A 13,272-nucleotide genomic window follows, 5' to 3' on the forward strand; every position below is an offset into this window, starting at 1 on the left:
CCATCTGGGAGCTCTTTGTTTGAAATTTCATGCAGAAACAGTTTATCAGCCGCTCAAGAAAATCAGTGCTGCTGCTTTATGTCATTTTTTGGTCTGATTTAACTCTTTTTTTCTATAACCTCTCTATTTTCCCCATTCACCTATTTAAAAACTATGTAGTGAGTGTCTTCTGTGAGCTAAGCACTGTGCTAGGCATGCAAGGTGAGTCCAGAGTCTCTGCTCCCACTGGAGCATGTCCTCATGCCTCCTCTCACCTGTCTTCCTTTGTCATTTGAGCAATAACTATAGGCTGCAGACTGCAATAACAATAGGAGCAATAACTATAGGCTGAGAGACTCCAAGACACCAAGCAGGATTCAGTGCACCAACAGTCATGGGATCAGCATAGTCGGGGAGCCAGAAGGGAGACTTCTGGGAGGACTTCAAGAAGGAGTCCCCACTTCGTGCATGCCTATTTGTCTTTGGCCTTTTGTGACCTCACCTAGATAGTTATAGCTCTAATTTTGTTAGTCTGCCTTCCTCACTAATCCAGGCATCTTTATATCATTACCTCCACACCTGCTGAGGTGCCCTGCTGTGTGATACATAGCTCAAGAACTCTAATATGAAAGGGGAAATTGTCCCTATGAAACCTGATGTCTGACAACCTAGATTATAATTTTCTTGAGACAGAATCTCACTCTGTCACCCAGGCTAGAGGACAGTGGTGATCATAGCTCACTGTAGCCTTGAACTCCTGGGCTGAAGTGATCCTCCCACCTCAGCCTCCCAAGCAGCTGAGACTACAGGTATGCACCACCACACTGGCTATTTTTTAAAATTTTTTTGTAGAGACAGAGTCTTGCTATGTTGCCCAGGCTGGTCTCAAACTCCTAGCCTCAAGTGATCCTCCCACCTCGGTCTCCCAAAGTTCTGAGATTACAGGCATGAACCACTGCACCTAGCCTATAATTTTTTTATGTTAGAACTTAAAGTCACATTAGGTTATTCAACATGAAATTGATGACAGATACAAGTGCCTGGGTAGTATAAATATAAAACCTCAGAAATATGTGCTTATATATTGTTTTGATTTATGTAAAATACAGTAATACATCTAATAAATATGTGTATATATAATAGATATAATTTATGTATTCTAAACCAGCCTCCACCTGACCCAGTCACCAGAATCACTCACACTTCACAATCCTTTTATAAAATAGGACTAATGCCAAAACCCTGACCAATCACAGTTCTAAGGCTATTTCCATGTCCTGTGCACACCTGCTCTTCCCAGCTGAGTTGTGTGTTTCTGAAAGTCAACTGTGTTTCTTCTCAAACCTATGTGTGCCAGTTGTACTTGTTACTAAGTTGCAAGATTTAATTAAATGTTCTCACATACTGATGAAGTATGAACTCAAAAAGAAAATTGTCTCAGTGAAAACCAAATTGGATGTTTTTGAAAGACTCAGTAAAAATGGGTCATTAATAAAAATGCTTTTGAATTAGGTGTGAACAAGGCAAATGTAAAAGATTGAAGAAAACAATTTAAAATCTAGAAGAATTCTGTCCTCAGATTGTGCTGCAGGTGTCTTTAACTTCTGGTTCCACTTTAAATGGGATTGCATGTGGTATGTCGGAAATCTTACATGGTAAATAATGTTTTTTAAAAAAGAACTCTAATCAGCAGACAATACTAAAAAAAAAAATTACCTTAGTCTGTCATCAAAGGATTAGTGAATGAAAACACATTTATATTTTAATTTAAAGATTACATATATGAATATGTACTTATACATATGGAGGTGTGGATAGAATAATTTAGAAATGTTTGTAAGAGAGAGATTGATTTTCCATGATCCTCCTCTTTTAATGACTTTTCCAATCACACATCAGTCCAAGCATATTTGGAAAGAGGGCTTCTATTGTTGTTTATTTGCCTTATGCACTTCCCGGGACTGTCCTACTCAAGAGGGGTTTTATACAGTCAGCGTCACTAGAAAATTTCAGATATCATGCCACTTGCTAAGGTTTATATGATTTTTACTTCATTTAGTTTTGTTTTCATTTGCCAAATATTTATTGAAAACCATGAGAAAAGACTCCATTTTAAAAACAATCATTTGAAAAGAGAGAAAAGGCGTTGTCAGACTGCTGGATGGATGGGGGAGGTCATGACCCCCAGTGCTCTGCCCTCTCTGGCTGTGTCACACCCCCAAGCCAACCCTTTCTCTAACTGCCCCAGGAGCCCATGGAGGTGGCCCCTGCTGCGTTGGGGCTTGCTGAGAGGCAGGCAGGCAGGCAGGCAGGAGTGCAAACTAGAAAGTGGGCCTGAGGTTCTCAAACTCAGGCCAGTAGAAAAATGAGACCAGTCTTAGACCAGATGAGAAAATAGCCTCTTGACCAGGGTTAAAGTATATTTTTTGACCCTGGCTTTTCCCAAACAGATGTGAGGGGCCTGAGTGGCCTTTAGAACTGTGCAGATAATGATATCAGTAAATAGGGAGACTTTTCAAATCCTACTCTAGCTACGCCCTCCTACTCCCAGCTTATCAAGCCACACGTGCATGATTTTTGCTTGACCTGCATAAATGCATATGTGTACAGGTGTGCACGCGTGCGTGTGTGTGTGTGTGTGTATTTGTGTGTTTGAAGGCCTCGGGTAAGGGCTACTTCAGCTCGAATCCAGACTGAAGTACCCTTCCGATGAAAGATGTTTTATTTTCCTAAATACCTAAGTAATGAACCCAAACTTATGGAAACCAGGTTCTTATGAAAAGGTGCCCCAAGCACCAGCAAGCTTCAAGACTGTTTCCTGAGAGAACCAAACAGAAGAGAACTAGGTAGACTGGAGTAAGGAGTAGAGCTTCATTTCAGCCATCCCAGAAGGATCATTAAGCTGTTCTGTTTTCTCTGCATTTTAATTATGTTGGGGCTGGAAATGGACCCACACTGTGGGTCCCTGCGGTGTACAGAGCCATGGAAACCATTCCTCTCACTCTGCTGAAGGAAAGGGGCTTCAGTAAATGGAGAAGAGTGAGGGGGGAATAGAGGAAGTATAGGTGCTGACACAGGAGACCTATTTTGTTGATCTGAGGGGTAACTAGACCCCTGCCCAGGAGGTCCTCAAGCCCTCTAGAGAAAGAAATTACAGAGGCATGAGTCATCCCCCTGTTAGGGAAGAACATAGGGCACCCTAGGGGTTTGAGGGCCTCCCCTATCAAGAAGTGGGCAACTGAAGTACACAGACTGTGCTTGGCTAAAGGTTACAATCAGCTTCTGGTTTATTATCTGTTTAACTAAGTGGATTAAATGAGAATTGACTGGAATTGGACACTTAAAGTTTCTATACAAAAGGCCGTTATCTCATAAGCTGGCTTAATGGAACAGCCTGTCAGGGGCTTATTAGAAGTAACTGAATACAGCACCTTACAGAGCAGAGATTCAAAGGAGGCTGTGCAACCAGGCCCGGGATGCCTCACACCTTGTATGGCCAAAAAAGAAGGATCTAAGGTCTAGCTACAAACCACACTGTTAGCATCTAACCTAGAGACAGGCCCAGGTCTTCCCAAAAAGAAAGCTACTTGCAACTCCCTCCATTTTAGCATCTCTTTGGTTTAAATGTGAATTAAGTGTTTTGTTGATCATATATATATATATATATATATATATGGCTTTAGCAGATATGAAATAGCACATATATACATATATATATAAAATAGCACATATAGCATACATGTACATGTATATACACATGTGGCCTTAGCAGATATGAAAGACAGCAGAATGTAGTGTTTAACAGGACCAACTTTGGAGTTAGACTGTAAGGGTTTGAATCTTAGCTTTACCATGTACTGATTGAGTGAGTTTGTGTTACTTAACTTCTCTGTGGCTCAGTTTCTCCATCTGCAAAATGAGAATGATAATAGTACCTAGCACATTAGGTGTCTGTGGAGATTAAATGAGCTATTATGTATAAACTTCTTAGAATAGTTTCTAGCATAGTGTGAGCAACTGGCGCTTATATACTACTATTATCACGGAAAATAATTCACCCCATTGAACAGCTTTTGTACCCATATTCCATCTTATCTATCAATTCAGCATATATTTGGAATGAGCTGCATTCACAGATGAGATTTGGAATTGTGGGAGGCAGCATACATGGAGAAGTTCAGGTCTGCAATCAGGGATATTTGAACCCTGGCTCTGCTGGGAATAGTGATGTGATCTTGCATACGTCATTTCTCCTGACTGATCCATATTTCTAAAGGGTGTGTGTGTGTGTAACTTTCATTATAGGGTTTGGGAAAATAAATGTAAATCCTTCTTTTGGTGAGGATTGATGTGATTATGAAAAATGCTTAAAGACTGATAAAAATGAGTCACCTTTGGCCCAGTATCCCTAAAACGTATATATCATAGAACTTTGAGGATGACAGACAAATTGGAGAGGGTTAATGGTTTGGATAGAAATTGCCCATGTACAGTTGGCTTGAAAAATAGACATAATCGACTATTTTTCAGCAAGGTTGACTATATTTGTGAATTTAGGACTTTGCATTTTCCGTCCAGCAGTTTCTTTAACAGTCTTATTTTTCTGTTGGGTTCATTTGAGTTCAATTTACCAGTAGTAACCTGTAAACACTTAATATCAGACAACCTGCTCCACAGTAGACCTAAATCCCTGCAATTACACAGCCTATGATTAATTAATGTCAATGTATAATCCACAACTTTCATGTATAATCTAGGATTTTAAGTAAATACTGTATAATCTAGTAGATGATTCTATTCCACCCAGCCTAATGAATGAATATCATACTTCTCATATTCCAAAAAATTGCAAGAGACCATATGGAAAATGGATGACTCTTTCTGTTCTATAGAAAACGAATTACTTTAAATAAAGAAATTAGTCTATTTAGCTGGATTGACTTTTAGAGGAACTGAAAGACTTTGCATGATATTAGAACTAGTAACTTTTTTTCTCCTTGTTTTTGTGCCTTTTTAAATTTGAAAAAGTAGTACATAGTACTCAACTCCTAGATATAATTGATTCAGTTTCTCACATCTTAAATGGCTGAGCCTAGGGGTTGAAGGAAAGAAGCCACATGTTGAGTGAGAAGCCATAACCTCCCAGGGTTTCTTCTGGCTGGTGATTGTCTAAAGCACAAGCCAGTGTATTTCAACTGAAGTGTGATGCCAACAGCAAACATGCTGTGATACCAATCCATGCTCTGTACCTGTGGCTCTAAACTTGTCTTGGTTATGAACTCTTTTAGAATCAAGAGGGAATTATAGACATGCTCCCCATAAAACTACACATTTTCTTCTTTCCTCAAAGCTTGGCATAGAATTCCAGGAAGTTCTCACGAACTTCCTGAATCCCTTCATTCTTCCCCTACCCCTAAATCCCCTGCAGTCTATGAATCCCATGTGTGTAGGGTCCACTGTTGTGAGGAGGCATTTTCTCACTGAGCTTGACCACACATTTATTTATTTATGTATTTATTTATTTGAGATGCAGTCTCACTGTGTCACCCATGCTGGAGTGCTGTGGCACGATCTCAGCTCACTGCAACCTCCAACTCCCGGGCTCAAGCAATTCTCATTCCTCAGCCTCCCAAGTAGCTCGGATTATACGCGGCCTGCCACCATGCCCAGCTAATTTTAGCATTTTTTGTAGAGACAGGGTTTCACCATGTTGGCCAGGCTGGTCTCGAACTCCTGACCTCAAGTGATCCACCTGCCCCTGCCTTCCAAAGTGCTGGGATTACAGGTGTGAGCCACCATGTCCAGCCTGATTTTTTTTTTTAATGGCAATGGGTTGGACATTTCTGGAAACCAGGAGATGAAGACTAATCAGAGGCTTTTGCCCATCCTTTAAGAGTTATTACACACAATGTCACACAGTGACTGAGAGTACAAGCTCAGCTTCTCACATGCCACCTCGCTGTGTCTGATGCAGCTGGATTCTTTTGGATGCTTCTGTGTATGTTAGATTCATTCCATTTTAGTTTAAGCTTGTTTGAATCTACCTCTACTCCCTAAAAACTATTTCTTTTCAACACGTGTATCCTCACTTTACATCTACTAGGATAGCTATAATTAAGAAGATAGCTAATAATAAGCATTGGTTAGGATGTAGAGAAATTGAAACCCTCTTACACTGCTGGTGGGAATGTAAAATAGTGCAATCAGTTTGGAAAACAGCTTAGCACTTCCTCAAAAGGTTAAACACAAAGTTACCATATGACCAGCTGTTCTACTCCTGGGTATATACCTAAGAGAAATGAAAATGTATGTCCACACAAAAACATGTACATGTAAAACTAGCAGCATTACTCATGATAACCAAAAGGCAAAAACAACCCAAATGTCCATTAACCGATAAGTCAATATATAAAATATACTATTTCCACATTCCATATACATGAATATTCTATATACAATGAAATATTAGTAAGCAATAAGAAATGAAGTACTAATGCTACAACTTGGATGAACCCTGAAAACATTACAATAAGTGAAAGAAGCCAGTCACAAAAGACTACATATTCTGTCATTCTGTTTGTATGAAATGTCCAGAATAGGTAAATCCATAGAGACAAAGCACATTAGGGATTGCCAGGGGCTGGAGGGGGCAGAAATCGGGGGTGACTGCTAACAGGTATGGGATTTCTTGTTGGGGTGACACAGTGTTATAAAATTGTGGTGGTGATGATGGTTGTTAAACTCAGAATATGCTAAAAACTTTGAATTTTATACTTTAAATGGGTAACCATATAGTATATGAATTATATCTCAACAAAGCCGTTACTAAAAACATAAAGCCAGACCTGTCTTCAAATCACTACTATCTTGAGACAAGGATGTGGGTGCGAATACTGAATTTGGAAAGATATCCCAAAGCACAGTCAGGAGGTAGGGAGGTGAGACAGGGGAGGAAGGAAAGCCACTAATGGGGGTATTAATGGGTGAGTTGATGTTGTGGGCAGTGGGGGCTTCATCCTTCTGGGGCCCCTCAGAAAGGCTGTGCAGACCACAACTCAGAATTATTCCTCCACGGGAAGAGAAAATGGGATTATTTCTATGAGTGTTGACTCCCCAGCACTCCCAGCCTGCCCCATACACAAGCCAAACATGCTTCTACATCAGAGAAAGCCCTTAGACAAGAAGAGGCAGAGGCAGAGAGAGACAGACAGACAGACTAACTACCTGACATGCAGGTACTGAGGTAGGAAGCAGTCAGAATACACAGAAACTTTACCACTCTCGCAGGGGACACCCAGGGTGACCGAGTGGGTATGGGCAGGGCCTTGGCAATCCTTGACACAGGGGTGTTACTTAACCTGCACCTCAGTCCCCTTATACTTAAAATGGTGGAGACAATAGTTCCTGCCTCATACGGATGATGTGACGATTAATGAGTTAATGTAGCTGATGTATTTGGGAGAGGTAAGAAGACATATTTTTAATCTTTTCCTATTTTTTTTTAACTTATCCACGATCATATCTCCTCTGAATGAGCTTCTAACAAAACGGAGAATACGTTCTTCTGAGTTTGAAAAAGAAACAGAAGGTTGCAGAAAACCGTCTTCTTGTTAAGTCCCCCTGTGTTTGATCAGCTTTGAATGGCAGCCCTCTGAAATGTGCCACGTGCTTTGTTAATGCATTAGACAGGATCTTTCTCATTCTTGCTGTCCTGCTTTATGGAAACTATTGGTGGGATTCAAGCAAGCGAGTTTGATCATAACAGTCTCTCGTATTTTCCTTTGTGTCTCCTCATATTTTCCCAAAGTCGTGTTCCGAGGATCATGGGCCCTAGGAGCTTGCTTTCTGTGAAATGTCTGCAGTCTAGGGATGGAAGCCAGTGGCTGCAATCCCAGGCAATTTTGAGTTCCACTTCTGTCAAAGGCATTTATACTCAATTTGCTTCATTGCTCATGGACGATTGAAACAGCCCAGTTGGTAAACAGCCAGAGGAAAACAGGGTAAAAAATAACAATAATAATAATAATAATAAAGAAAAAAAATAAAACCTCCCAACTACATTACATCGAGCTCAAGCTGTCATGATGAAAACTTAAAGATTTACTCACTCAAGAAAATATCTCTGGATTTTTTCAGACTGGGACTCTTCAATTAACCTGACATTTCACAAATCCAAAATTGCCGTGGATGAACTCTTTACTTCACTTCGGGATATTGCTGGAGCTCGGAGTCTCCTGAAACAGTTTAAGTCTGTATATGTTCCTGGAAATCATACCCACCAGGCAAGTATATACGTTTTAAAGTAACCTTCTAATCTGTTGTACTTCTAGGATTCAGAGTCTATAGAAGAAAAGGTTCCCTTTTAACTTCCCTAAAATCAAAGGTTTGTTCTAGATGATCTCCAAGTTCTCTTTTAGTTCAGAGTTTTAGGTCCCACGGAATCTGAAAGCCTCTCAATTCATTTATGCCCCAGGCTTGATAAGGTGGGATGAGCACTGAGTTGGGAGTCAGCCATGGCTTTCTAACTGTGGGTCTGTCGCAGACTGATTCTATAGCCTTCTGCAAGTCCCTTCTCTCCTCTGGGAGCCAATGACTACAGGTACCAAATGAGGGGCTGGCCTTAGAGGATTCCCAAGTTTCTGGATCTAACCAGTCCGTAAACATTTTGAATGAGCAGAATAATGAAAACACCTGATAATGTTACGACAAGGGAAAAAGTTTGTAATGAAAATATGTGTTATTTAAAATTCCTCCACTGCTTTCAAAGGAGGGCAGGAGGACCTAAGAAGAATGTTTTTTGACCATTGAGTAAGGAGATGGTATCAAGATTAAGGTGTAATTGCTGTGTAAAAACTCAGAGGGGGAAAGTACATAGACCCAAAGGGAAGCTTAAGGAATAAAGAAAGGTTAGAGCCACTGAGGCTGGGGAGTCTTTGTTGGACAAGGTAGGAGACAGAACTAAGGTTCCTGGTGGCCAAAGATGAGCTCTCAGGGAAGAACAAATGTTTCTGATGGAAAAGATTACTAAGTTTAACTGTGGGGAATCTTATTTATTTCTCCATAAAACCTTTAGTAAAATAAACTCTATTTGTTAAGGCTTTTTGGAGAGCTGAATGTGCTGTTAGTGGGGAGGAGTTCAGCTTCAGGGTGCTGACTCTTTAAGGGAGACTTGAGCTAATGTTACCCACTGCAGCTAGCACAATCCAGATTCTTCCTCCAGTATCCTGTATTTGTTTGGGAGCTGATACCTGAAGAGCACTTCTACATTGGATTTTTCCTTTGATTGCCACAAGTTATGCCAGGGAGGCATTATTATTCCAAGATCCGGGAAGGCCAAGTGACGTGCCACAGGCATGCAGATGGCCAGGGGCAGATGCCAGATCTTTGCTGCCGGCCCAAAACCTCCTCCCTGACTATAATATGGTTCTCATAGAGATTCTAGAAGTGTTGATTGGTGGTGCTGATGATCATCTGAAATCACCTACCAAGATACTGAAGACCTTAGAAACTGTCACTCTTCTTAGAAACATAAAGATTTTCATCCTTTACTCAAAGATCTGAGAATGCCACGGCAACAAAATACAGATAAAATCACTCAGGTATTCATACGTAGTTTTGTCATTTTAAAAAATCAGCAATCTTAAATACTATAATGTGGACTAGTTCCAAAAGACATGCTAGAACTAGTGATATATGATGACACTGAGACCAAAAATGTCAAGAAGCAAGTGGCTGGTGTAGTTGGCAAAGAGAAAATAAACCACTAAATGAATGAGGTCTTTCCCATTTTATGTCATCCGGGTGACTGATTTGGCCAACTTCACGTAAACATGTATTAGCTATATATCTTGCACGTGATAAGGACAATGATAAGTTTCTTAGACCTTATCTCCCTGCTGCCAACACTGTCATTTCTCCAGCCCTCAGAACCCTGTCTTGCAGCCATGGCCTTTGGAAAATGGAGTTTCCCTTTGTCGCATATGTACCCCCTTACAGTAGTCAATAACATCAGCACACTCCCAACAATCCTAAGTGTCAGTGAGTGGGAAGTGGAGTGGAGGTAGGGTAATGTGTGTACACTGGGGGGATTAAATAAATAATGATACAGACACATGGTGAAATGCTGTGCAACCATTACAATGAATGGAATAGACCTAGATATGCTGAGCAGGGTGTGTGTTTGAATCCTTGGCCCAGGGTCCACTTCTTGGGGAGCTCAACTGAAACAGAGGTCCATGATCAATTGGGTGGCAGTGGGGGGACATGTAGGTCATTCTGTAAAGCATTATTCTATTTTTGTAAAAGTAGAATAAAATAAATATTTCATAGGTATGTATACTTAATGTCTTTAAAATTTAGGAAAAATTTATAATGGTTACCTTATGGTGGATGGGTAGGATTGGATGGATAAGGAGAAACACTGATTTCTTGCTTTATTTTTACATATTCTATACATGCGACACTTTTTAATGGGATTATGGGTAATTTTTACCTCTGGGTTTTTCAGTGTTTTTCAAATTTAAAATATTTTAAAATTACAGATGTAAGCCTTGTGACAACAGGGATTTTTATGGGTTTTGTTCACTGCCGTATCCCCAGTACCTAGAGTGGCATCTGTCACATAGTGTATGCTTAGTAAATATTTGTTAGGTGCATCTTAAGTACAATACATATATATTTATTACAGATCAGGGGATTTATTGGGACACAAAATATGCATGCATAGGAAAGTACAAGTGTCCAGACTAGACTCAGAGTCCAGCTGCATGTCTGGTTTAGAAAAATAGTCCTTGGCTAAACAATATTCTGTTCATCTCATCTACCAATTTGGTCCTCAGCCCTGTGGCTCCAGAAGAAATCTATGCTTTCTACCCAGCTCCATGCTGTCTCCAGACAGAATCTGATTGAGATGTCCTGGGCTCCCTGGCCACGTGGGAGAGTGCTAGCTGGCCTGGCCCTGGGTTCCTGTTCCAGGTCTGACCTATGCTGCATATTAGGATCTAGGCCTTGGGCCCCCACTGGCCCCACCTTCCCTCCCAGTGGTCCTCCGTCCTGCTGTGATGCGCATGCACTAAGTCTCAGAGCCACTCCTGCTTCCCTTGCTAGGACTAGAGGCACCTCTTATTTTAATCTTTACCCATTAACCCGTTAGGAAAAGGTGTCAATCACAATTCAGATGCAGAAAGTAGACACCATCTAGTCACTTTAAGGAGAAGGTGTCCCAACTGCGTTACATCGAGCGTATAAAATCTCTAGAGGGGTCAGAGGAGTGGGATCTGGACTAGACCTCCAGAAATAAATCCCAGAACATCACCACAGGCCTGGCCCTCCAGGGCAGCCAGGACCTTTTCACAGCCTGGAGAGTGGGGGCAATGGGGATCAAGAGGCAACCACAGAAGCTCTTGACTTAAAGAACATCTCACCAAGGCTGGAGACAGCACCTGTCTTTGATCACCATGGTATCTGCATGGGCTAACTCAGTGTTTGCCACCTAGTGGGTGGGTAGATGGATGGCTAGATGGATCCTAGACTGTGCATGTTATCTAGAATGGCATTTCTTACATTTTTAATTCTTAGTGAGAGAGAACTTAGCACAGAGGATAACAGAACAGATTTTCAAGCCATAGCATCGGGGTTCATAGCCCAACTGTCCCCTCTACTAACTGTGTGACCTTGGGCAAGCAACTTCACGTCTCTGTGCCTGGTTCCTACTCTGTAAGAAGGAGCTAATAATAGTTGCTCTCTCATAAAAATGCTCTAATGATTTGGTGAATTAATACGTATAAAACTCTTAGAACATGCTGAGTGCAGTGGTTCACACCTGTAATCCCAGCTACTGGGGAGGCTGAGGTGAAAGAATAACTTAAGGCTAGGAGTTCAAGACCAGCCCGGGAAACACAGCAAGACTCCATCTCTAAAAAAATTCTTAAATTTAAAAAAATTAGGTGGGTGTGGTGGCAGGCACCTGTAATCCCAGCTACTAGGAAGGCTAAGACAAAAGGATCACTTAAACCCAGGAGTTCTAGGCTACAGTGAGCTATTATTTTGCTACTGTACTCTAGCCTGGGCAAGAGTGATACCCCTTCTCAAAAACAAAAAACAAAAAACTTCTTAGAATAGTATCTGACACCTAGAAAGCACTATGTAAGCATTTGCTATCACAGCCATTGTAACAGTAAAGAACAAAAGAGGCCTTCCTTTGTCTTCTTTTGCAACATTTTATCTTTTCCTTTGTTAGGACATGGGCTACACAGAAAGGGTGTCTTTCAAAAGCTGAGTGTCCTGTTAGGTGTGTATGGCAGAAGGTTGATTGCTGACACCCATTTGTTTTAAAAGGTTGTGTTTGTTGGTCGCTTCTGTTGACTGGAAACCTAAGCCCCCAACTGTGCCTGTGCAGAAAGTGTTTTTTCTGTTTTGTTTTGTTTTGTTTTTGAGACAGAGTCTCACTCTGTCGCAGAAGCTGGAGTGCAGTGGCGCAATCTCGGCTCACTGCAACCTCTGCCTCCCGGGTTCAAGCGATTCTCATGCCTCAGCCTCCCAAATAGCTGGGACTACAGGTGCGCGCCATCATGCCCAGCTACATTGTTTTTGTATTTTTAGTAGAGACAGGGTTTCGCCATGTTGGCGAGGCTGGTCTTGAACTCCTGACCTCAGGTGATCTGCCCACCTCGGCCTCCCAAAATGCTGGGATTACAGGCATGAGCTACTGCGCCTGGCCGCAGAAAGTCTTCTTACCCTTCCGTTTCTTACTGCAAATGCTCAGTTTAGTGAGAAGCTTAATCTCCCCACTAAATGCCACAGTGTCTGATGCGATGCCATTCCTCAACTGTGACACCAGGAGGATATTAGGCAGATGTCTCAGGGCAGGGAGCTTATACGGGGCTTTCAGACAAAATACTGTATGGCTCTCGCATGGCTTGCCTTGGCATGCATCTTGAAGAGCAGGGCTGAGCTGCAAAAAACCTTCCACAGACACATACTGTACTTTGTGCCTCTGGCATGTTGAACAAGAGCATTTTGAACCAGCAGTGCCTGAGGAGGCTTGATTCATCTTGTGCCCAGTGAAATATGGCTCTCTGAACAGGCTTTAGGCCTGGCCTATTTTGTCAACAGTGCCCAGCCCTGGCCTCCAGTTGTTCTTTTCCAAGTGCTAAGTTCTATTGCTCTTCCTGATTCTTTCTAACAGAACTGCTAGCATCTTTTCTGAAGGAATCAGCATGGGGTAGGACTAAATTGAGGGCCAGGAAACTTGGCTCTGTCCTGAGTCTACTTCTAATTGGCTGTGTGAACTCA

General features: G+C 41.6%; 1 protein-coding gene across 1 annotated transcript in view; it reads left to right on the forward strand.

Moving 5' to 3' along the window:
* Positions 1-13,272, forward strand: part of SCFD2 (sec1 family domain containing 2) — a 503,171-nt gene that overhangs the window by 448,090 nt on the left and 41,809 nt on the right. Inside the window, exon 6 of the mRNA XM_001148032.6 lies at positions 8,116-8,261. Coding sequence (XP_001148032.2) covers positions 8,116-8,261 — 146 coding nt within the window. The remainder of the gene's footprint in view (positions 1-8,115; positions 8,262-13,272) is intronic.

This window comes from Pan troglodytes, chromosome 3 (genome assembly GCF_028858775.2).
Source record: "Pan troglodytes isolate AG18354 chromosome 3, NHGRI_mPanTro3-v2.0_pri, whole genome shotgun sequence".
In the NCBI taxonomy this organism is placed as follows: domain Eukaryota; kingdom Metazoa; phylum Chordata; class Mammalia; order Primates; family Hominidae; genus Pan; species Pan troglodytes.